Source organism: Anabrus simplex, chromosome 3 (assembly GCF_040414725.1).
Source record: "Anabrus simplex isolate iqAnaSimp1 chromosome 3, ASM4041472v1, whole genome shotgun sequence".
Lineage (NCBI taxonomy): Eukaryota > Metazoa > Arthropoda > Insecta > Orthoptera > Tettigoniidae > Anabrus > Anabrus simplex.
This window is the reverse complement of record NC_090267.1, coordinates 344,295,106-344,322,014: the sequence shown is the minus strand read 5'-3', so window position 1 is coordinate 344,322,014 and position 26,909 is coordinate 344,295,106. Positions and strand designations below refer to the sequence as shown.

Here is a 26,909-nt window from a genome sequence, read left to right as displayed (position 1 = left end):
TGCAGTCTTGGCAAGAAAACCTATATACACCTGATTTAGAAAAAGGACTACTTTTATTTATTGATGAAGAGTTGTGTAGGATCTCTGTGCTTCTATTGTTAGTACGAAAGGCTATTTTAACGTTGTGTTTTTTAAGAACGTTAGTGACGTTGTAAATTTCTTTATTGAAGGTAAATGTGGAAAACGTGGCAGTGCTAGTATTGTCTTTTATTAGGGTGGTTTTTGGGCGGTGTCTGAATTTATTGATTATTCTTTCAATAAAGGATTCATTATATCCATTGAATTTTGCTATAGAGCGAATGGTGTTCAATTCTTTATTTAAGTTTTTTCTTGACATCGGAATTTTGAACGCTCGGTCTACTAAGCTATTATATGTAGCCGCTTTGTGTGTTTGGGGGTGTAGTGAGTCATTTCTTATAGTAGTGGCCGTTTGAGTGGGCTTTCTATAGATACTATATGTGAACGAAGAGGGGTGCCTATTGATTGTTAGGTCTAGTTGATGGAGTTGTTTGTCTCTGATTCTAAGGTAAATTTAATGTCATGATCAATGTTATTAAGGTTTTTGAGGGTGGGTCTATGGAGCGTTCATCTAGGATTATAAATGTGTCTTAGGTTTAAATTGTACTTCGAATTACAAATTATCCGTATTTCGAATTAAACAATTTAAATAACATGCAAAACTGTATCTCATGTTCCCGGGAACGAGACCTCCTTCGAATTAGGCGGGATTTTGAATTAACAGATTTTGAATTATCGAGGTTCTACTGTACTAACTTTTGAATGTCCTTTAAGAGAAGTAGGTCCTATACAAAGGAGGCTGAATGTATCTTGGTGAATCCCCTGGGGTGAGTGGAGTGGGAAAGTCTTTGAAAGCTGAAGGAACCAAGCATCCTTATCTTTGTATGTTACGAGCCGCGCCATGTACATGTCAAGCTACGTCTTGAGAGAAAGGCAGCTGCTACTAGATGGCCAGTTATATAATTTTGACTCTGTGAGCAGTGAGGCTAGGAAAGCATATGATTAACAAAAGGCTATTTATCTTGATTATAAAGTTGGATTGCATGCTCATACAATGTAGAATAGTAAGTACGGGATATAACGAGAACCCAGTTGTAACAACAGGTTTTTTAATGTCCCTTCAAAATTCCTATATTGAACTGAAAAATAGCCTTTGTTTACAGCGAGAACCCTTTCTCTGAGTCATCCTTTATTATGAGAGATTTTAATGTGTTTTATTTTCCGTTATCGGTATTTATACACTTCAGCGTAAAAAGCTAGCAGAAAGCTATTGACTATTTTTTTCCGCATAACTCTCAGTCAAGTGATAAATATCATTGTTAATCCATATTGAAGATACTGAATGTAGGATGGTAAAGGGTTTATTGTGTCACCTATTCAACTTTACAATGGCGAAAAATGAAAGTATCCTCCTATTCAATACATCATATATTCCGTCATTAGACGGAGTAAACAAGTTCAGACATGTTTCGGCTCGTTTGAGCCATCTTCAGTGAAAAAATTAGGGGGGTTGGAATAATTTACATAATATGAGTTGAAAAAATGCTAAAAAACATCATGAAAGCGCAAATGAAAAAACAAACAAAAGAAAGCCTAGACGGAAACAAAATAGCACAAATATACAATATTTACATCAATATGCAGAGCAAAAAAGAACTTATTGTGACAAAATTCAGTGAAACAGGTGTTAATTTGAAATAATAATTGGTACTAAAAACTGCGTTAACCTAAGAAACAAGGGAATGAGAAAACAAATGATGCAGATGGAAATGAATAATAGTAGCACATGGTGAGGTTGTGGACCTCATAGTTTACAAATTATTAGTTTATAAAAACGACAAAACAGTTTGAAATCGCTGTCAAAATCCTAGTGGAAACCCATCACATAAAATTGGTCAGGAGGAGAGCGGGAGCAAACATTTTGAGAGAAACCAAGCCTGAATTAACCTGCAGGCGAAAAGCCTGTGATAAGGAGAAAAAACACCTTAAATTTAAGGCTTCAGAAATAGCAGCATTCTTAATATCTTCTCAATCTAGCGGTCCCTTTCTTCATTATTGTTTCATAATGTTGGCTGGTGTTTTGCCTTATTATAGAGGGGTCGGAAGGGCCGCATATAAAAATATGAGAAGCTGTGTTAGGTAGAAGACAGATGCATAGTAAATTGTAGTAATCTAGTGGAAACCGTCAATGAAGTTCTAATCTGTAATGGAAAAAATGAGGTTGTATGAGAAACATGGGTTGATAAGTAAAAAGTGTGGAATGGTTGTGAAGAAAGCTTAAACTTACGGTGTGCAGTAGGTGGTTGTCCTCTCTAGTGGCCTGGCTTTCTCAAAGTAACGGTCTCGTTCGCGTGATCGAGTCTATTGTTGGTTCGGCTGTGTCTGCTAGGGTAGAAGGAGCGGAGGGGGAAGGGGAGGTACAGGGCTGGTTTGAGGAAGGGAGGGGTGTTGAGTTGGAGAGATGGAGGTGGGTTTGTTTGGCAAATATAAAGAATGAATGTTTCAAGAGGATGTTAGTTTACTCGCTGACTTCTAAAGCTCGAATGGTGTGGCCTTCTTAAAGTGACGGTCTCGGTCGCGTGATCGAGTCTATTGTTGGTTGGCTGTGTTTGTTAGGTTGGAAGGAGCGGAGGGGGAAGGGAGGTGCAAGGCTGGTTTGAGAAAGGGAGGGGATGTTGAGTTGGGGAGATGGAGGTGGGTTTGTTTGGCAAATATAAGGAAAGAATGTTTCAAGAGGATGTTAGTTTACTCGCTGACTTCTAAAACTCGAATGGTGTGGCCTTCTTAAAGTGACGGTCTCGGTCGCGTGATCGAGTCTATTGTTGGTTGGCTGTGTTTGCTAGGTTGGAAGGAGCGGAGGGGGAGGGTTGGTGTGAGGAGGGGGGGGGGAGTGGTGGTGAGTCGGGGAGATGGAGGTGGGGTTTGTTTGTGTTATGGAAATTCTGACAAATGTATGGAATGAATGTTTCAAGTAGAATGTTCTTTTTCTCGCTGACTTCATTTAAATTGTGAGTGGGGTTCATAAACTGATCTAAATCGATGTGGATGCTCTCGAGAATGTTGAGCAAGGTGCCTTTTTGCTCATAATGCAAGATCTTCAGGTCTTTGTCTATTGAAGTGTATTCGTGGCTGGATGTTTTTTGGTGTTCGCTCATAGCTGAAAAACGATTATATTTGAGAGCGTTGCGATGTTCGGCGTATCTTATGACAAAATTGCGGCCTGTTTGACCTATGTAGCTGGAATTACAGGATTGGCACTTTAATTTGTAAACTCCGGAGTTCAAATATTTGTTGTTGATGTTGCTATTGTTATTGTTGACAGTGTGTGGATTGAAAATGAGTTTGGAGTTGGTGTGGGAGGTTCTGTAAGCTATTTTGATGCTGTGTTTCTTGAAAATATTAGAAATTTGGTAAATGCTACTATTATTGAAAGTGAATGTGGAAAATTTTTCTTTTGGAGCAGAATCTTTTACTAGGGTAGTCTTGGGTCTGCTTTTGTATCTATTGATGATTCTGCTGATGAAGGTTCTATTGTAACCATTGTGTTCTGCAATGTTGTAGATGGTATTAATTTCTTTTTTGAAATTCTTGCGAGGTAAAGGGATAGTTAATGCTCTGAGGACCATGCTATTGTAAGCTGCTTTTTTATGTATGTCTGGGTGCACAGAGGTCTGATGGATGGTATTGATGGTGTGGGTGGGTTTCCTGTATATATTGAAGGATAAAGTGTTGTTGCTGTTGCGCATAATGGTTAAGTCCAGATAATTAAGGGCTTTATTGTTTTCTGTCTCTATGGTGAATTTTATATGTGGGTCAGTAGAGTTGAGAAATCCAAGTACTGTGTTGCTGTTGGTAACGTGGGAGTCTAAAATAACAAAGGTGTCATCTACAAAGCGTGTCCAGTGTTGAATGCCATTGATCTTGCCAATGATGTGAGAATGTTCTAAATGATCAATGTAGATGTCTGCAAGGATTCCTGAAGCTGGTGACCCCATGGGAAGACCTATCTGTTGGTAAATGACATTATTGAAAGTGAAGAAATTGTTGTTCAAAGTAAATTCCAGAATTCGAATAAATTCATCTATTTCGCCTATACTTAAATTGCTGAATTTGGAGAGATTGTTTTTGATCAATTGTACGGTGCTGTTAACGGGAACATTAGCGTACATGTTAGTAATGTCAAAAGAATGAAGAGTGTGGTGTTTGGATAAATTAAAGTGTTTGATCTTATTGCAGAATTCTAAGGAGTTCTTTACTGATGTGTTGGCTTGAAAACGATAGTGTGACTTGAGGAATTTGTGAATGAAACGAGATACTTCATAGGTCGGACTGTTTCTGAAATTGATAATGGGTCTTATGGGGATGTCTGTTTTATGGATCTTGGGTAGCGCTTTGGCTGTGGGAAGTTTCGGATTCATGATAATCATTTTGGATTTTTCAAGATCATTAAACAGAAATGAAATGTTCTTGATGATGGTTTTTAGGTCTCTTTGTATTTTATTAGTTGGATCTTTTTTAGAGGTTATGAAGTTGTTGTCTGCAAAAAACGTGTGTGCTTTATTAACATAGTCACTTTTGTCCATGATTACGGTAGCATTTCCTTTATCGGCTTTTGTTATAATTAAGTCGTTTTGTTTCACTTTTTTCTTAAGTTTGTTTACTTTAGCTACGTGCACTGTGTTGGGTTTAATGGTTTGTTGTTGATTGAGGATGGAAGATAGCTTGTGTTTGACTTCATATCGGACCTCTTCTTGTATATTAATTGGTAATTTATTAATGGCCAATTCAGATTCAGCTATGGTGGAAATTAAATTATCACGGTTAGAAGGATTACCCCAATTATGTTTAGGTCCCTTGCTCAGCACATCAAGATCATCGGCATCAAGAATGATTTTACTTAAGTTTACTACAGGTTGGTGAAAATCATTAGAGCTTGTGTTATTTGAGTTGTTATGTTTGCTAAGTATTGTTTTTGTTTTTGAAAGAGCATTCCATTTCTTGTCAAGTGTGTTTTGTTTCTTTAACAAAGTGAGGTTAAGTTTGTTGGAGACGTGGAATTGAAAGGACGTCCATTTGAGGGGGCAAAGGAGAGTGGAAACTTCTAAATGAGTTTCATATAGTTTGTGGTTCAGGAGAGATTTCTTTTTATGGAGAAATTTGATTTCCTCTTTAATCCAAATTTTATCGGTTTTAGGTTGAGTCGCGCGAGTTTTTGCTGTATTTCTGTGAGTTTTCTTGGTAAACTTTAGAAAATTGGGGGTTATGTCATTAATCAAGCATTTTTTCAAAAAACGTAAGTCTTGCCCTAATTTGGCGACCTTTATTTTGAGATTGCAATAAAGGTTGACTTTCTTCTTTGCCTGGGTGGCATTTCCATTACAAGATATTAGAATCATTCCGTATTGACGGTTTTCACTTTACAATGGCGAAAAATGAAAGTATCCTCCTATTCAATACATCATATATTCCGTCATTAGACGGAGTAAACAAGTTCAGACATGTTTCGGCTCGTTTGAGCCATCTTCAGTGAAAAAATTAGGGGGGTTGGAATAATTTACATAATATGAGTTGAAAAAATGCTAAAAAACATCATGAAAGCGCAAATGAAAAAACAAACAAAAGAGAGCCTAGACGGAAACAAAATAGCACAAATATACAATATTTACATCAATATGCAGAGCAAAAAACAACTTATTGTGACCAAATTCAGTGAAACAGGTGTTAATTTGAAATAATAATTGATACTAAAAACTGCGTTAACCTAAGAAACAAGGGAATGAGAAAACAAATGATGCAGATGGAAATGAATAATAGTAGCACATGGTGAGGTTGTGGACCTCATAGTTTACAAATTATTAGTTTATAAAAACGACAAAACAGTTTGAAATCGCTGTCAAAATCCTAGTGGAAACCCATCACATAAAATTGGTCAGGAGGAGAGCGGGAGCAAACATTTTGAGAGAAACCAAGCCTGAATTAACCTGCAGGTGAAAAGCCTGTGATAAGGAGAAAAAACACCTTAAATTTAAGGCTTCAGAAATAGCAGCATTCTTAATATCTTCTCAATCTAGCGGTCCCTTTCTTCATTATTGTTTCATAATGTTGGCTGGTGTTTTGTCTTATTATAGAGGGGTCGGAAGGGCCGCATATAAAAATATGAGAAGCTGTGTTAGGTAGAAGACGGATGCATAGTAAATTGTAGTAATCTAGTGGAAACCGTCAATGAAGTTCTAATCTGTAATGGAAAAAATGAGGTTGTATGAGAAACATGGGTTGATAAGTAAAAAGTGTGGAATGGTTGTGAAGAAAGCTTAAACTTACGGTGTGCAGTAGGTGGTTGTCCTCTCTAGTGGCCTGGCTTTCTCAAAGTGACGGTCTCGTTCGCGTGATCGAGTCTATTGTTGGTTCGGCTGTGTCTGCTAGGGTGGAAGGAGCGGAGGGGGAAGGGGAGGTACAGGGCTGGTTTGAGGAAGGGAGGGGTGTTGAGTTGGAGAGATGGAGGTGGGTTTGTTTGGCAAATATAAAGAATGAATGTTTCAAGAGGATGTTAGTTTACTCGCTGACTTCTAAAGCTCGAATGGTGTGGCCTTCTTAAAGTGACGGTCTCGGTCGCGTGATCGAGTCTATTGTTGGTTGGCTGTGTTTGTTAGGTTGGAAGGAGCGGAGGGGGAAGGGAGGTGCAGGGCTGGTTTGAGAAAGGGAGGGGATGTTGAGTTGGGGAGATGGAGGTGGGTTTGTTTGGCAAATATAAGGAAAGAATGTTTCAAGAGGATGTTAGTTTACTCGCTGACTTCTAAAACTCGAATGGTGTGGCCTTCTTAAAGTGACGGTCTCGGTCGCGTGATCGAGTCTATTGTTGGTTGGCTGTGTTTGCTAGGTTGGAAGGAGCGGAGGGGGAGTGGTGGTGAGTCGGGGAGATGGAGGTGGGGTTTGTTTGTGTTATGGAAATTCTGACAAATGTATGGAATGAATGTTTCAAGTAGAATGTTCTTTTTCTCGCTGACTTCATTTAAATTGTGAGTGGGGTTCATAAACTGATCTAAATCGATGTGGATGCTCTCGAGAATGTTGAGCAAGGTGCCTTTTTGCTCATAATGCAAGATCTTCAGGTCTTTGTCTATTGAAGTGTATTCGTGGCTGGATGTTTTTTGGTGTTCGCTCATAGCTGAAAAACGATTATATTTGAGAGCGTTGCGATGTTCGGCGTATCTTATGACAAAATTGCGGCCTGTTTGACCTATGTAGCTGGAATTACAGGATTGGCACTTTAATTTGTAAACTCCGGAGTTTGTAAACTTGTAAATTTGTAAGTTTGTAAATTTGTAAACTCCGCTCCTTCCAACCTAGCAAACACAGCCAACCAACAATAGACTCGATCACGCGACCGAGACCGTCACTTTAAGAAGGCCACACCATTCGAGTTTTAGAAGTCAGCGAGTAAACTAACATCCTCTTGAAACATTCTTTCCTTATATTTGCCAAACAAACCCACCTCCATCTCCCCAACTCAACATCCCCTCCCTTTCTCAAACCAGCCCTGCACCTCCCTTCCCCCTCCGCTCCTTCCAACCTAACAAACACAGCCAACCAACAATAGACTCGATCACACGACCGAGACCGTCACTTTAAGAAGGCCACACCATTCGAGCTTTAGAAGTCAGCGAGTAAACTAACATCCTCTTGAAACATTCATTCTTTATATTTGCCAAACAAACCCACCTCTATCTCTCCAACTCAACACCCCTCCCTTCCTCAAACCAGCCCTGTACCTCCCCTTCCCCCTCCGCTCCTTCCACCCTAGCAGACACAGCCGAACCAACAATAGACTCGATCACGCGAACGAGACCGTTACTTTGAGAAAGCCAGGCCACTAGAGAGGACAACCACCTACTGCACACCGTAAGTTTAAGCTTTCTTCACAACCATTCCACACTTTTTTACTTATCAACCCATGTTTCTCATACAACCTCATTTTTTCCATTACAGATTAGAACTTCATTGACGGTTTCCACTAGATTACTACAATTTACTATGCATCTGTCTTCTACCTAACACAGCTTCTCATATTTTTATATGCGGCCCTTCCGACCCCTCTATAATAAGGCAAAACACCAGCCAACATTATGAAACAATAATGAAGAAAGGGACCGCTAGATTGAGAAGATATTAAGAATGCTGCTATTTCTGAAGCCTTAAATTTAAGGTGTTTTTTCTCCTTATCACAGGCTTTTCGCCTGCAGGTTAATTCAGGCTTGGTTTCTCTCAAAATGTTTGCTCCCGCTCTCCTCCTGACCAATTTTATGTGATGGGTTTCCACTAGGATTTTGACAGCGATTTCAAACTGTTTTGTCGTTTTTATAAACTAATAATTTGTAAACTATGAGGTCCACAACCTCACCATGTGCTACTATTATTCATTTCCATCTGCATCATTTGTTTTCTCATTCCCTTGTTTCTTAGGTTAACGCAGTTTTTAGTATCAATTATTATTTCAAATTAACACCTGTTTCACTGAATTTGGTCACAATAAGTTGTTTTTTGCTCTGCATATTGATGTAAATATTGTATATTTGTGCTATTTTGTTTCCGTCTAGGCTCTCTTTTGTTTATTTTTTCATTTGCGCTTTCATGATGTTTTTTAGCATTTTTTCAACTCATATTATGTAAATTATTCCAACCCCCCTAATTTTTTCACTGAAGATGGCTCAAACGAGCCGAAACATGTCTGAACTTGTTTACTCCGTCTAATGACGGAATATATGATGTATTGAATAGGAGGATACTTTCATTTTTCGCCATTGTAAAGTGAAAACCGTCAATACGGAATGATTCTAATATCTTGTAATCATCTATTCAATACATTATACATTTTTAAACACTTAGGAATTTATTATTAATTCCATTTGAGGCATGTTTCACCCTTCATTGACGGCATCATCAGTCAAACTACCTCCTCAAGGCAAAAATCAGGTACAGTGAAACCTCGATTCTCCGTTTTTCGAGGGATCATGAAAATAAAACGTACAAAACGAGAAAACGGAAAATCCGGGAATGAATGAAAACCATCAACAATTTGGCTAAACATCACAAAAATGAAATATGTATAATTATAATCTTACAAAACTCCTAAACCAAACCAAACTACAGCCCCAGTGGGACTTTGCCTGCCAAGCGACCGCTGCTCAGCCCGAAGGACTCCAGATTACGAGGTGCGCATGGTCAGTGCAACGAATCCTCTCGGCCGATATTCCTGGCTCTGTAGATCGGGGTCGCCATCTCACCATTAGATAGCTCCACAATTAAAGGTAATCACGTAGGCTGAGTGGACCTGGAACCAGACTTATATCCAGGTAAAATTGTCTGACCTGGTCGCAATCGAACCCGGGCCTCTGGATGAGAGGCGGGCATGTTAGACCACGAAACCGCATTAATTACCGGTACGCGAGTTCAAAATCTCGATACTTTATATTCAGTTTTACAGGGGAATCTTCGTCAGTTTCCCATGAAAACTTCTTTCAGTTCAGCGACTTTGATAGGCTAGCTAAACTCTTCGAAAAATCTAATAACGCCAAGCCAAACGACAATCGACCACAAGTAGTTTTTAATTCTCTCATCTAATAAAATAAAGCACATTAGATACGAAAGCACCCAAAATGAATGCGAAATCCGTTCATTTCTTAATCTTTCATTGTAATTTGGTCTCCGGTATACTGTTCATAGTCAGTTTCTGGAAATCTCGTACCGCGTAAATTAGGCGTACGTCGACCTTTAAAGGTTATGTTGAACTCGAAAACATGGTTTCGAATGTAAGTATCGATTCTTAAAAGTTCTCGAATGCATTATATTCAGTTCCGCGCATCACAAATCCAATCAAATTGGAAAGATAAAAGAAATATCAAAACTTCAGAAATTACGGTTATTCGTGACCTTGAGGTCATCTGGAAAGCGCGCTCGCTGCACATGTCAGTACGAGTTTGAAATTATACCAACCATTTAAAATGTAACGTGCGCAAATAAAACGACTGCGGTTTTTGGTATTTTAACACGAAAACGTAAAATTCCCAATCTTACATTAGGACCTAAACAGTAATAGGCAATTCCAAGACCTCCCATGGCTTTCTTTTTTTTTAAATTACATTTAGGTGCAACATGTGTTTTGGTCTCGCTAACATAATCATGTACGATAATATCGAAAATACTGAATTTGTGTTAAGAAGCAGTTTCGATTCCTGCCTGAAAGCCCAGTTACTCTGCAGTGCCCTGAGCAAAGTGCCAAAAACCTCTTCGGCAGTACGATTGAAAAAAGTAAAAATATAAACATCTAACCCTGGACATTGTATGGACGTTTTATAAGTGCGAACATTTGACGAAACTCGTTGCGTCTTCAAGCAGAGCTGTCGAAATGCGCCGTGTCTCCTTGCAATTGTTGTCGCCACTCTCTGCTTTATGATTTTCCGAGATTCTCTAAACAATACCACCCGAATGCGATGCTAAGATGGTCCCTTATGCAAGTTCACCGCCGATCGCTTTTCCAGTACCGGTACAGTACTTGCTTTAAATCGCAGTGACGGGGCGTTAACGCCAAGATCCATAAATATGCCATAGCCGTCCTTTTGTGAGATACAGTTTATTAAAAAACGATTGATCGAGGATTTAGCATTGATGGGACTGGAATTTCTGGACAGTTGATCCGGGAAATCGTTTCTTCGAGGAACGGATAATGCGGGACTTCTACAACGTGATTTAATTACGATGCACGCGGGACCATGTAATTTGAACGCATATTCTGGGAAAACGTATTTTCCGGGAACGGATAATCGAGGTTCCACTGTACCTGATTAGTAATTAAATTGTAAACATTAAGATACATTACAATGGGAAAGTTGACCAACCAAGAAACTTGTTCACTGATGGTACAGTTAAACAATATAAGTTTATAGACATAGTAGTCGGTACCAATGCGTAAAATCACTGGGTATTTTAGCAGAGTCCAGCAGTGGTGTTCCGAAGAATAACTTGACGCTACTCATTAGAAAATCATAGGAAATTGTAAAGTTTATACAAATATTTACATTGAAACAGTTATGAGAGAAAGGGTATAAAGTATCTGGCGTCAATGTTCGTAACATTAATTACTGCCATTGGTTGAACGATTACAGGTTGACAGGATAACTATACAGTAAATTTACAATATCCAATTGAACAGTTGATAAATTACAAGCTTATATACATATTTACAAGAGAGCAGCTTGGTGAGAAAGGATATAAAAATGTCTGGCATCAAGTGCATCCCGTTGTTTTAATCGTTGGATGATGATTGGAGCATTAACACATCAGCAGTATGCAGAGGTGTCCAACCTTAGTTTGTAATCACAGGGGGCAGGGAAAAATATTCCACAGTTTTTTCAAGAATGTCAAATTAGGCTCCATAGGCGTAGTCAAACTGAAAGTTGTCTGGTTGAAGTCCCGGGTTCAGTACGGCGAATTTGGTCGGCATGGACGGAGACTCATTGGGTGTCACCGAGTACACGGTGCATTTGAATGGCAACAATGATGGCAGTTATTTGTTGATAATTGTATTTATTGGGAATATGTTGCGGGTTAGAATCTTTCACTTTTTAGTTTAGTTAACTTCATGTAGCTTTGAATACTATGTGAAAACATCTGTGTGAGATGCTAGTGAGCCTTTAAATTGATATTAATCCATAAATGAAAACATGAAGGACCTCGGGACGAAGTTATTGTTTTGTGCTGCTGGCCTGGTGAAATAGAATGGAGTTGCTTATAGTATAAACCGCACTGGAGGGATTAAAATATATTCCTACAGAGTCAGAGCGTCATAGCTGGGACGAGGCATCTTCTTTTTCTGTCTGTGAAGAGGAGCCGAAGTGGCACGCCATGTTCATGCCGGTGTGCGCTGGATTCTAGTGTGTTGTTAAAAGTTGTATTGTATGAAGTGGAAGTTATCTGTAATCAAGATGTTATTATTATTAATTGGTGTGTAAAGAAAAGATCATGGTAAGTAAAGAAGAGTAAATGTTGTGTTGCATACCTGATGTGTCACTGCATTAGCTTTACCACACCTTGATTCAATCTCACTTCCTATATTACCATCCTGGGAGAATACTCAACCTAAATAGTTGAAATTATTGACCTGTTCTAGCTTTGTATCACCAATCTGACATTCAATTCTGTTGAATTTCTTACCTACTGACATCAATTTAGTCTTCGAGAGGCTAATTTTCATACCATACTCATTGCACCTATTTTCAAGTTCCAAGATATTAGACTGCAGGCTTTCAGCACAGTCTGCCATTAAGACCAAGTCGTCAGCATAGGCCAAACTGCTTACTACATTTCCACCTAACTGAATCCCTCCCTGCCATTTTATACCTGTCAGCAGATGATCCATGTAAACTACGAACAGCAAAGGTGAAAGATTACAGCCTTGTCTAACCCCTGGAAGTACCCTGAATCAAGAACTCATTCTACCATCAATTCTCACTGAAGCCCAATTGTCAACATAATTGCCTGTGATTGATTTTAATAATCTACCTTTAATTCCATTGTCCCCCAGTATAGTGAACATCTTTTCCCTCGGTACCCTGTCATATGCTTTCCCTAGATCTACGAAACATAAACACAACTGCCTATTCCTCTCGTAGCATTTTTCAATTACCTGGTGCATACTGATGATCCTGACAGCCTGTCTGTGGTCTGAAACCACACTGGTTTTTGAAACTTTTTTTTTTAAAAGTCAGGTTGTGGATATGAGTATAGTTTTCAGATAGGTGTTCTAAAATGTGTCTTATATGTGGATCAATGTGGTTTACTATTTTGAACTTTGTAGAGATATGGGAAAAATGTTGCAAACTAATAAAGAGTTCTGTAAAATATTCAGTTTGCATTTTTTTAAACAACTGTTTGTTTCAGATCTCCAAATTATATCCCACAATACAGTTCGAGACCATGATTGTAGACAACTGTACAATGCAAATGGTATCTAATCCCCGCCAGTTTGATGTTATGGTGACTCCAAATCTGTACGGCAATATTGTAGATAATCTTGCTTCAGGTCTAGTCGGTGGTGCTGGAGTAGTTGCAGGGGCCAGTTACAGTGCAGAATGTGTTGTGTTTGAACCTGTAAGTATCCCTCTGTGGACTGGCTTTGAGAGAGTACTCTAAATTAAATTTTGCAAACTATTTACTCATTTACTCTTTTAGGGTGCGAGACATACTTTCTCTGAGGCAGTAGGCAAGAATGTTGCTAACCCTACAGCAATGCTGCTCTGTGCTGCCAAAATGCTCAGTCATGTGAATCTTCAATTTTATGGTGATATGATTCGCAATGCTGTCAGTAAAGTGTTGAAGAATGGCAAGGTAAGGAGAAAATGAAAATATGTGTGATTAGAAAGAAATGTAGATAACAAGATTTCATTTTGAACAAAATGTCCACTAAGAAAAGGAGAAATACAGGTAATATATTTAAGTTAGGTAAGAAAATAGTCTGTGATTCACCAAATTTCACCTTAGAGGCTATTAGTTCAATGGGCTCACCACACCCAGACATTTTAGAGCTACTGCCAGCAATTGATCAGGCCACTCCTGGCAGAGTATGGAGACCTCCCTCAGCCGCCCCTAACCTAGGAACAAACACTTCTTCATAGATTCCAGTGCGGGGACCATCACCCTACCTAAGGGAACTTGTGCACCCAAATCTGTTGGTCCCTTTAGGGTTTGGGTTATTTATCACCGCCATACACTCAGCGTTGGGACACTGGCTGTTCTGTCTATTCCACTATCATTGCAGGGTAATCATTCACATCCTTAAAACCTGACTGAGGAGGAGGAGGAGATGAAGAAAAGAAGAAGAAGAAATGTAAAAAGGAAGCAAGGTTACTAAAGACATTGTAGCACAAAGTGACAAATAAAAGAGAAGGAATTCTGACATATTCTCATTGGTCAGAGAAAAGATAGTCTAATATAAACGTGTGTTCTGAACCCAGAAAAGCTCTGGTGTTGAGAATAAGATCCTGAAGGTGATTGTCAAGTGGTTCAGAACAAAATGAAAGCTGGAAAGAAATGGCCTAAGAGTGTATTGGTGTGTAATCCTGTAGTGCCTCAGTGCTGAAAAACTTCAGTTTTAAATAAAAAGCAAAGCAAAGTCATCTCTGTACAGGCCATGAAGGCCCTTGGAGGGGTGGAAGGTAAAGACTTCCACTATCCATAATCTCGGCACTTGATATAGTATAATGGTTAGCTCTACAACCAGCCGCCTTTGCTCCCAGGAATTAACCTGGTACTCATTTTTGGTGTAGGCTGAGTTAACCTCAGGGTCATGTGCATCTTCGGAAGTGGAAATCTCGTTTCTTAAATTTTACGGCTTCCTGACGGGGATTCAAATTCACGTCCTTCCGGGTGAACCAAGCACGCCTTTACTGCCTCGGCCAGACAGCCCCTTCAGTTTTAAATAGTCCTCGGAAAAGGCTTTGAGAGAGTTTTTATAACACACCGTTGGCAGATTTTGTGATGTGTTTCTATGCTTGTTTAACCATAGAACACAAATCCTAATTTAATGGTACTTAAACACAAACTCTCATAATATTTACTACTTTTTATTTTATTTTAGTTTAAAGGCTGGTTCTCACACATAACACAAAACTAATTAGTAACTGATGGACAAGGCACTTTGTTTACACTCATCTTTCTAAAATTTTCATCAGTCTGAAGGAAAACAACACTGGATACGAATATAATACTACATCTACGCTGTAATGTTCAAACTATTAGGCAGTTTTGACATAAAAAGTGAAAAAAATGAAAGCCATAAATTAACAATTTACAAAATATTGGAAATGAAAATGAATGTCCCTTTGCTATTTATTCCTTCACTTTAATTTTACAAATTGTAATTTCTTTGCTTTTGGTGAAAATGCAGTCGAAATCTTCTTGCCCAACGATGCGAACGATCTGTGGTCGCACAATGCCGTGTTACAAATCATTGATGGGTATAATAACAACTTGGGGTCTTTTACTTCATCCTTTGTTAGAAATGAAGCAGTGTTAAAAAAATCTTCATGCAGGTTCAATCTCCTGGATTTATTTATGGACCGAAACAGTGCGAAGTCAAATCAAAAATCTGAAAAGGAGACACCATTCTAAATGTGACAATATGAAGTCTTCACGATCAGATGCATCATCTGTTAAATTTGAATACTCAAACGGTTCCATGGAATATTCAACAAGAAACCCCATATTGTTCTAGGTAGCAGTTGCATCTTCTAGCAGGGGCTCTAGTATAACTATGGAAGTTAGCACAAAAGCGCTAAGTTTTACTGATGAAGAAACTCAGACCATAGCTGATACTAGCACCAGCAAGAATATATGTAAGACGCAAAAGAAGGTTAAACAACCTTAGAAGAAAATGAATTGGATATGGCTGTCTCCCATCTTGCAGAAATGAATGCTAAGTAGGAACCAGGAAGAGACAGAAGGCACTTCAGTTGCAGAATGAAGCTATTCATGTTCAGTGAAAAGAATGGCTGAACTGAATGAAAAGCTGTAATCATTGGTTTTAGTTGCTATTGGTTGTCCAGTGTATCCTACTGACTGAAGTGTAACTTTCTTGAGTTTTGAAAATTTTAAGGTAATTTATACCTTAGGTATATTTGTAGAAGTGAAGCTTACAAAAAAGTTATGTAAAGTTATAAGCTAAAATAATAAAAATCTTAACTTCTTGTAGTGCTGAATGAAAAGCTGTTTAGTTTTTCTTAATTTAGACAAAATCGTAGACTACTATTTCAGTCACAGTAGAGCTTAGAATTATAAGTGAAAACAGTGTGAAATATTAAATATTTGACATCTTGTATTATAGTGCAGTAGAAATTCATTCATTCATTATTTATTTATTTATTTATTTATTTATTTACTATAAACCTTTACGGTATCTATGGAAGGCCAGGGGAAAAGGACAAGCCCCCTACACGTAGTGCCCCCTGTCCTTTGAAATAATTACTTAAATCCTAAAGTCAAACAGTCATAAACACTATTTACAGGTAAAGTAACAAAGTTTAGCCTAATGTATACATATTTCTCATTTATACAACCTTTCACTCCCTCGTTCATTCTTCCACATATTCACATGCGTTTTCTCACCGTATGTGCTTCCTAACATAACATTTAACTATATTTACATTTCTACATTTAATGTTGGCGGGTAGGGCGGGTAGATCATCCCAAATCCGCGCTGAATGAGCAAAGAAACCTTGTTTGTAGGACTCAGTTCATGCAAGAGGGGATATAAGACACACCCCTTTGCCTCTGCGCTTTATTTACACAAGGAAGCAATTGGCGGGAGGGAGGCAGGCGTCTGTTCTTGTTAATTAGTCGTTCAGCGCGAAGTTGGATTCCTTCTAGTTTGTGAAGGTTAGCTGCAGCAGTAGGGTGGCAGGCAGGTAGACCATACGTTAGTATAGGTCTCACTAGTGTCAGATAAGCCGTCTGTATGGCATTTAACTCGCACCCACGGAGGCTTCTGTACATAAAACCAACCACCCTGGCAGCTTTGCATCTAACTACCTCTGTTTGCGTGTTACATTTTAGTTGTTCAGAAATGGTTTTTCCTAACAAATGCATGGTTTTAACTCGCTCAGTATGTACATTGTTAATGTTATATATACATTCTACTGGGTGTCGCGACCTACTTAGCCAAATGTATTTACATGTTCCAGCATTAATGTTGAGCCCGTTGATGTAACACCAAGCCGCTATAGTGTCCAAGTCCGACTGTAGCTTCAGACAATCATCTGCACATTGTATATCCCTGTACATAACAGTGTCATCAGCGTACTGGGCTATGGTTGAGGTCACAAATTTAGGTAAATCAGAGACAAATGCATTTAAATAATAAAGGTCCCAAGACGGTGCCTTGACATACTCCTGAGGTTACTTTAACGGTCGAAGATCGAACTCCATCAAACAACACGTTGAGTTCGACCCTCGAGAAATGACCGCAACCAGGCCAGTACACTTCCCCTAACATTAATATGTCTTAATTTTATTAAAAGTAGTTCATGAGGGATTTGGTCAAAAGCTTTAGCCCAGTCCAAAGCCACGCAGTCTACCTGAACAATTTTAGATTTCTCCAGAGAGAACTGCCACTCGTCAATGACCTTTGTTAATAAAGTATTACAGGATTTCCTGGAAGAAAACCGTGCTGGCTTTCATTTTGCAGATTACCTTCCCAGAAGTATTCCCGTGTATTAGAGGCTACCAGTCGTTCCATACATTTACATACGTTGGAGGTGAGAGACGCTGGCCGATAGTTGTCAATAAGTGCTTTGTCACCTTTTTTGAAAAACAAAACTACATCAGCACACTTCCAATCTTGAGGCAGTGATCCACAGTGAAGCGACAGGTTGAATAGTTTGCAGAGAGATGGTGCCACTGACTCAGCGCAGTCACGGAGTATACGGCTGGGTATTTCATCAGGGCCGCTCGCCGCATGGGGTCGAATCCTCTTCAAACTTGCTAGTACCTCAATTTCCAAGAAGTAGAGGCTGGTGAGAAGGAGGGGCAGTACGGGTGTGTTGGTTATATACATGTCCCCAGCTGATTGTGCCTGGGAGAAATTCTCTTTAAAATTTTCACTGAAGGCTGAGGCAATGTCTGTGGGCATGGAGATGGATTTCCCGTTAGCCTGAAAGGAGCTTGGTGCAGCGCTGCCACAGTTCCGTTTTAGTAGCTTCCACAGCTCTTTGGTATCTGAGCAAGCCTTGTGAATATGCTGATCGTAAGCCTCCTTGATCCTATTCTTAGTGTCTTTCCGTGCGGATTTGTACTTTTCCCATGCTTGTTCCGTTTGGCACTGTTTCCACTTTTTGTATAGATTGTTCCGTTTACTTATTAACTTCGAAAGTTCTTTCTTAATCCGCGGAGCTTTCTTCTCTCTTTTTAAAGTGCATTTCGGTACAGTTTGGTCAACGCACCAGAAAAATGTATTTTTCCGGGCGAGCCACAATTGAGTCTATGTCACAGGTTGATAAGGAGGTTGGAGTGGGTAGGTAATTCAGTAGTAAGGTGGAGAGGGATTTCCAGTCAGCTTTCCTGAAGTTATATTGAGGCCTGGATTTGTGTTTGACAGTGTAAGTTGAACGGTTTAGACACAAAAGAGATATTATAACGATTTCAAGATTTATGTATAATTTGTTTTGTTGATGACTGTATTGTACAAATGTCTAGTCCAAGGATTTTGTTTGATGTTTTTGCACTGCTAAGGAAGAGAGCAGTTGAGCTCTCAAAACATGTACAGTAGATAATTATAATAAAATGTGAAGTATTGACAAGGCGGAAAAGTGTTTCATAGAAATTGAATGTAAGTCAATACGGACAAGAGTGAACCATCATGGTTAAAATATTCAAATCAATACATCAGTACTGTCCTGCAAACTGTGTTTTTGCCTAAAATCTTGTAAAACATCAAAAATTAAGAAAAAAATTATATGTGGTATCAAATTACAGGAAATTTCATGCTGTAGAAGAATATGATAATGGTTTTTAAAAGTAAAATGTTTACAAATATGAAGTATGGTAAAAAATTATGAAAAAGGTTTACCTACATGGGCATGAGCAATCAAGAAATTTTGAAATGCACCTACAGGTATTTTAGCATATGCTGGCTGTTTTGCAAATTCATGTCATAGTAATTATGCTAAATGTGCAAGAATATACCTTCCAGCAAATGCAGGAACTAAAAACAACAAATCCAGAACTCTACAAAATACTGAATAAAGGCCATTTTACTGTTCGAAGAAAGGACAGGAAATGGTCTGGTGTGTGGACCGATATGTACATTGAACAAACACTCATGAAATGCCCTAAAAGTCGTTCTGTTATAACTCGTGGAGAAGGAATGACTGACAGTCACACCAAAAGTAATGGACAGTAACCGAGCGAAGTTAGGTGATGCAGCAAATATTAGATACGAAATTAAGTCTTAAAGGAAGTAGGTAAATATTGTTACTTGTGTAGTAAAATACTAATGATGGCAGAAGTAAAGAGGGCATAAAATGCAGAGTAACACAAGCAAGGAAGGCCTTAAACGAAAATAAATTTTCTCACTTTGAACATTGATATAGGAATTAGAAAGATGTTTTTGAAGACTTTCTTCTAGAGCCTGGCATTGGATAGAAGTGAAATATGGAAAGAAAGAGAATAGAGAAATGTTGAAGATGAGATGGATAGATTGAATTATGAATGAAGAAATACGAAATCGAATTGGTGAGAGGAGATCGATTGGGCTAAATTTTACGAGAAGAAGAGGTAGAATGATAGGACACATCTTAAAGACACCCAGGACTTAGAATAAGTGTAGGATGTAGTAGTTATGTAGAAATGAAAATGTTAGCAGAGGATAAGGTGGCATGGAGAGCTGCATTAAACCAGCCTTATGGATTGATGTCTCAGACAACAGCAACAACAGCAGGTAAATAATCAAGTTTAGTATTATATTGTAACTCAACCATACAGTAAGGGAAGTAAATAGTCTCCTTTCTCTTCTTTGCCATGTTGTGCAATTGTTTTACTTTCAGCTGCACTGTCACTATTATATGATCACCACAAAAAGCTTTCCTGAACATGGATGTAACATCTATTAGTTCTTTGCGATTGAAATGTTTCCATAAGTATTATCTCCGCTGACTACTGTAATCAGCTTCCTGAGAAATATTTTCTGGGTGGAGCATTTTAATTACTGCTATTGTGCCTATTTACAACATTAACACACACTTATTCCAGGTGGAAAACTACACAATCACTGCTTCCTAACAAAATAGTCTAGAATCAGTCTCTGTTTACACTTCTAATGTCCTTTATTTGTTTTTCAAGTTCATAAAGGTTATGAAAATTATTTTCACCCCCCTGCTACAAATGACAAATATCTACATAAAATGTCCACTGGTGGAAGACTCAGCTGCTGTTGGTTCCGCAACCACCTCCTATGCACTTTTTCCTCCGCATTTATCGTAGCATCATCCACCCAAAGAAAGTCTTCAGTAGTGCAGTTTGACTGAAACATTCTCCATACCTCAGGAAACAGGCCTTCTTTGGGATGATTCTTTAAGAGTCCTGTTCTCAAAAAACAATTTGAGATGGTAATCTGCTTCAAAGCCTTCCAAGATTTTGCAGTGAAGTGAAGCACGCCCAGGATTGAAACTTTAAATGATGATGGATCCTTTCCAGCATCCATAAGCAATAAAATTCTCTGTACCAGTCTCTTCCTATAAAGTGACTTTATACCCTAAATTCATAGACTGCAGCTTGCTTGTGCAGTTACCAGGCAGAAATTCTAACTGCATGTTCATCGAATAAACATCCATGAGATGTGCAGGACTGTGGTTGATGATGATCTTCCTATTTTGCACACACATTTTTGCATCCAGAGCAGCCAACTGCTGTCAGAAATGATCTGTGGTCATCCAAGTTTTATGGTTGGCATCATAGGCAGTTGGTAATGATCACAATGCTGGAATCAACAAGGCGTTTTAGATTTCGCTATCTGAATGAGCTTCTCAGAGCCATAGGCATTGTCTCCCTACATCACTGTGAGCCCTATATTGCTGTGTTTCGCACCATGGCATATATCCCCTTTAAATGCCAAACTCTTACTGGGCAACATACTGAAAAAACAGTCCAGTTTCGTCTAGGTTAAAAAATGTTCCTGGGTTCATACCGGTATTTGTTGGTCAGCTTCTGCATCAATCCATTCTTCCACAGTTTCATCACTAACTGCATTTAGTTCCCCCACAAACAGTATTGTAGGTTATACTCTGCCTTTTCTTAAATCGGTCGATCCAGCCATTGGATGCGCTGAAATTTACAATGTGAAGAATGTACATCACTTACACGCATTTTCCCTTACGAGCACACCACCAATTGGAATGCCTGCAGCTCTTGAAGTTTCAGACCAGCTGTTTACTATATTTTCCAATTCCTCATATTTGGAATATGACGCATATATAATTACTTTTGTTTTTCACCGTTGTATTCAGGATGGAGCCGGCCCCGTGGTGTAGGGGTAGCGTGCCTTCCTCTTACCCGGAGGCCCCGGGTTCGATTGCCAGCCATGTCCGGGTTTTTTACCTGGACCTGAGGGCTGGTTCGAGGTCCACTCAACCTACTTGATTAAAACTGAGGAGCTATCTGATGGTGAGATAGCAGCCCAGGTCTAGAAAGCCAAGAATAATGGCCGAGAGGATTCGTTGTGCTGACCCCACGACACCTCATAATCTGCAGGTCTTCGGGCTGAGCAGCGTTCGCTTGGTGGGCCAAGGCCCTTCAAGGGCTGTAGTGCCATGGGGTTTGTTTTGTTCTGGATGGATGTGCCGGTGCCACACTTCCTTCAAAGATGTGTCCTATCATTCTGTCTCTTCTTCTCGTCAAATTTAGCCAAATCGATCTCCTCTCACCAATTCAATTTAGTATCTTTTCACTTGTGATTTAACCTATCCATCTCACCTTCAGCATTCTTCTGTGTTCCGTGGAATAATTAACTTTTTCTAAGATTTTAACCTTTCTTCTGTAGTGAAAGGTTTCCTTTCCTTCCTTTTTTCCCCATTATTAATTAGCCAGGAAAGCAAAACCAACAGTAAACCAGTAACAAAAAAGGATAAACAAATGACACAACAAGAAGATCGCAGCAAATAACTTTGCTTGATTCAGATGAGAACAAGGAATGTAACAAAAGACAAAAATACTGTATGTATATATGTGCGAATAATATATGCCATGGAATTATCCATTCACCCTAATTTTAGAAGGGAATTTAAGGAAGAAAATAAAATTGGCTTTATTTTGTGTTTTATTTGCAAGAAATTAATCCTACATAATTTTATTGTACTTCAAAACGGATTAAAATATAAATTTGTTGGATAGGCAACCTGCTCGCCAGAATCGTGCAGTTTGCGTAGCTCCCATGATATTTGTAGTCAGCTCATTTTGCTCATGTTTTGGAAAGTGTTGTTGTTGTTGTTGTTGTTGTTGTTGTTGTTGTTGTTGTTGTTGTTGTTGTTGTTGTTGTTGTTGTTGTTGTTGTTGTTGTTGTTGTTGTTGTTGTTGTTGTTGTTGTTGTTGTTGTTTTGTTGTTGTTGTTGGAGTCATCAGTCCATAAACTGGTTTGATACAGCTCTCCATGCCACCTATCCTGTGGTATTTAAAGTTCATTTCTACTTAACTATTGCATCCTACATCTGCTCTACTCTGCTTGTCATATTCATACTTCGGTCTACCCCTACCGTTCTTATCACCTACACTTTCTTCAAAAACCAGTTGGGTGTCTTAAGATGTGTCCTATCATTTTATCTCTTTATTTGTGATTTGATCTATCCATTTCACCTTCAGCATTCTTCTGTAACACCACATTTCAAAAGCTTCTATTCTCTTTCTTTCTGAGCTAGTTATTGTTCATGTTTCAGTTCCATACAATGCCATGCTCCAGATGAAAGTCTTCAGAAACATCTTTCTAATTCCAATATCAATGTTTGAAGTGAGCCAATTTATTTTCTTAAGAGAGCTTTTCCTTGCTTGTGCTAGTCTGCATTTTATGTCCTTACTTCTGCCATTGTTAGTTATTTTACTACCCAAGTAGCAATATTCATTTACTTCCTTTAAGACTTCATTTCCTAATTTAATATTTCCTGCATCACCTGCCTTCGTTCGACTGCACTCCATTACTTTTGTTTTGGACTTGTTTATTTTCATCTTGTACTCCTTACCCAAGACTTCGTCCATACCACTTAGCAGCTTCTTGAGATCTTCTACAGTCTCAAATAAAATAACAATACCATCGGCAAATGGTTTTGATTTCCTCTCCTTGGATTGTGATTCCCTTTCCAAATTCCTCTTTGACTTCCTTTACTGCCTGTTCTATGTAAACATTGAAAAGAAGGAGGGACAAACTGCAGCCTTGCCTCACTCCTTTCTGGATTGCTGCTTCATTTTCAAAGCCCTCAATTCTTATCTCTGCAGACTGATTTTTTATACACATTATAGATCATTCTTTGTTCTCAGTCTGTCTGTCTGTTAGGTCATCAGCCCAGAGGCTGGTTGGATCCTCAAATAACACCACCAAAGGTTATGCGGTTATAAGTAAACCACAAAAACCAATGGCAGCACCAAAATGAGGCGTACTAGGCAAGATGAGGAGTGAGGTAGTTTGCCATTGCTTTCCTCAGTGGGTCAGAAAGTACTATTGCAGCACGACTGACCCTATGAGCAGCACCTTTCGTTACACTCAGATGCACTACTCATGCTCTGAATGTCATTACTCAGCACTACCCATACCCCAGCAACTTCCATATTGTCACAGCCATGGATGTTGACTGGGACTTCGGTGGAAGCTACACTTTACTCTAGCCTGTGCCAAGAGATGGATGCAAAAGTACTGTATCCATCAAGAAATGACAGCAAGCAAGTATCTGATCCCAATCACCTTCAGAATCTTAAATAGCTTGGTCCAATCAACATTATCAAATGGCTTTTCTAGATCTGCGAATGCCATGTACATGGGCTTGTCCTTCTTAATTCGATCCTCTAAAATCAGACGTAAAGTCAGGATTGCTTCACGTGTTCCTACATTTCTTCTGAAACTAAATTGATCTTCTCCCAACTCAGCTTCAACTTGTCTTTCCATTCTTCTGTAAATAATACGTGTTAAAATTACGTGTTAAAATTTTGCAGGCATGAGATATTAAACTAATGCTGCAGTAGTTTTCACACTTGTCAGCACCGGCTTACTTGGGAATACGTATAAAAACATTCTGCCAAAATTCGGATGGCACTTCTCCTGTCTCATACATCTTACACACTAAATGGAATAACTTTGCCATGCTGGTTTCTCCTAAGGCAGTCAGTAATTCAGAGGGAATGTCATGAATTCCAGGTGCCTTGTTCCTATTTAGGTTGCTCACAGCTCTGTCAAACTCTGACCTCAAAATTGAGTCTCCCATTTCATCAGCATCAACAGCCTCTTCTTGTTCCAGAACCAAATCATCTTCATCTGTACCTTGATACAACTGTTGGATATGTTCCTGCCATCTTTCTGCTTTGTCTTCTTTTGCTAGAAGTGGCTTTCCATCTGAGCTCTTAATATTCATACACCTAGATTTCCTTTCTCCAAAGGTTTCCTTGATTTTCCTCTATGCAGCATCTTCCTTTCCTAGGACCATACAACCTTCGACATCCTTGCAGTTCTCCTTCAGCCATTTTTTAGCTACCTTGCTCGAACAGATGTCAGAGTTTGAGCTTTTGTGGGCGCCGCACCCTAGTGGCTGACTTTCATAAACACCCAGAGAACTCAAGAAGGATGTGGACAGTACCTTTTTGTCCTCTGTTTACTGTTACTTCCATGTCATTTGTCCATATATCACTTTGACCCATATCTGTATTTTGGAGACAATCAGAATTTGTGTTTGTGCAATGATTTGTTACAAATGCCTCCTTAGAATAAATTAATTGTCTACTAAAATGTGTTGCTTGGGTCATTTATTAGTGCCATTTACATACAGGGGGAAAAAAGGGAAACCAAGTGAGTTGACCGTGTGGTTAGGGTTGCGCAGCGGTGAGCTTGCATTCGGGAGATAGCGAGTTCAAACCCCACTCTCGGCAGACCTGAAGATGGTTTCCCATGGTTTCCCATTTTCACACCAGGCAAATGCGGAAGCTCTATCTTAATTAAGGCCATGGCCACTTCTTACCCACTCATAGCTCTCCTATCCCATCGTTGCCCTAAGATCTATCTGTATCGGTGCAAAGTAAAGTAAAGTGTAAAAAAAAAAAAGGAAAAAGTCTATTATCTTAGCATTACAAGTGTCAAAATAGTTACATATTTAAATGGTTATAAGCCCAAAAAATTTTTTTTTTTTTCAGTTGTTGATGCATTTGTGATCAATTCATGTAGGCCATTGTGTGTTGACTGTTGATTGTCTTTGAAAGATTGGAACCATTTGTAACACACTGTACGACTTGTACACTGATTGCCATAAACTGTGTTCATCATTTGGTATATCTGTGTAAATGTTTTCCTCAGTTCAAAGCAGAAGTGAATGTTGATACGCTGCTCATAAAATTGTCATCTCAACAATTGCAAACACATTTTCAATACTCTAACAAACTAACAGCTGCTGAGTGATAACTAATTGTTACAGAAATGCATGCCATATGGCTAGTTCCTTAGGAGGGATACCACAGTACAGCACCACTTACCAGAAACTGCATTTGCATGATATTTTAAAAATTTGGTTATATTTGAAGAGGCTTTGTATTCATATGTAACCCTCTTCCAGATTGTGTCTGACCCATTTCTAACTTCCTATCTGGACAAGATCAATGTGATTCAAATAAAGGACACACATTAAAATTGCAAACAGTTTTATTGCAATATATTTAGCCTTTTTCTCATTCCATGTCTTATATGATGCATCACCAAGGTTTCATAATCCATTAATTCATTTCTGCCAGCATATAGTTTTCAAAACTTCTGATGGTATGTTCCATTATATGTATTTAAATACCCTCTTTTTCTGTAAATCTTTCAGGTAAGAACAAAAGATCTTGGAGGACAGAGTACAACCAATGAATTCACATATGCCGTCATCAGCTGTCTTCATTAATTCAGTGGATTGTATTTGTTTTCTAGTGTTGAAGTATTAGGTGAAATGTAAAGCTGTACTCACTACATAAATTACACAACTAGAATACCTTGCCCTTTTAGGCCATGTGTTGAGTAATTTACTTGTACGGTGTTCTATAAGGAGGTCAGCATATTTATTGGAGCCGTGTATTTTGACAAGCATTTCACGTTTTAGAGGAAATTGCTTTGTAAAATGTTAATTAATAAATTATGTATACTTGTTATTTTTTTTATTTTTTGTGTTGAAGTTTGATCTGTTCTTATATGTTTGGAGTGACATAGGTACAAACTTACTTAAGCAAAGTTTGTAGTCAGTATTGTCATAAAGTATTATTGTACTTTTGTGAGTATTGTAATAAATTTGACTTCCAGTATGTTAATTTTTGATCATGTACTTCTGTTTGAGATAGAAATTAAGGAACTGCATTATATAAAATTGCTTGGTATTGCCACACTTATGAGGGAATTCTTTTATTTTCCCTCTTCTGTTAGTTGGAAGTATTATTTTTGAGTTTACTCGTATAGTTGAAAATATCATAACATTGAGATAAAGCCTTTGAAGAAAAATCATTTTAGAGGTATTGAATCCTAGATCTATCTAAATACTATAATGAAACAATTGATAGACTAAGCTACATAATTACATTAAAAATAGTTTACTTCAGTTGCTCAGATGTTGCAGATGTTCCTGTCTCATATCAGAATTGTTCTATAAATTTTTTACATTATACTGTAATCCTGTGAAACTTGAATTCATGTTACTTTTAATGTAGTTGGTTCTAAATCTGCCTTGGTCAACTTCCTTATTGTTAAACATTGTTAACTACTGTGTTAATATTTATTCTAATAAAAGTACTTGCTAGCAATGTACGGTATTATACCACTGTATATAGAAAATATGTTTTATTGATATGTTAATTAATAGAATTGTTCTTTAAAAAATGAGCTAGTAATGACAATTGACTAAATAAAATATTTAAAAATTGTATGAATATGATTCATTTGTGAGCAGCGGATGTTCACTGTGGTCTTCCTCCATACTTAAGTGTATATCTTACAATTTTAGTAGAAGACATTAGTGTTTGGCCACTATCAACATACCCTTCAAGCCAATGATGCCTATTAGCATAAGCATATGATCTTTGTAGACCCAAAATACTAAGCTATAAATCTTCACACCATGGTCAGTAGGAAATCCATAACTATG

General features: G+C 38.4%; 1 protein-coding gene across 1 annotated transcript in view; it reads left to right on the top strand.

Annotated features, from left to right (window-relative positions):
• Positions 1 to 26,690, top strand: part of Idh3b (isocitrate dehydrogenase [NAD] subunit beta, mitochondrial) — a 108,780-nt gene extending 82,090 nt beyond the window's left edge. Inside the window, exons 7-9 of the mRNA XM_067143224.2 lie at positions 12,952 to 13,161; positions 13,243 to 13,398; positions 25,608 to 26,690. Coding sequence (XP_066999325.2) covers positions 12,952 to 13,161; positions 13,243 to 13,398; positions 25,608 to 25,682 — 441 coding nt within the window. The 3' untranslated portion in view covers positions 25,683 to 26,690. The remainder of the gene's footprint in view (positions 1 to 12,951; positions 13,162 to 13,242; positions 13,399 to 25,607) is intronic.
• The last annotated feature ends 219 nt before the right edge of the window (positions 26,691 to 26,909 follow it).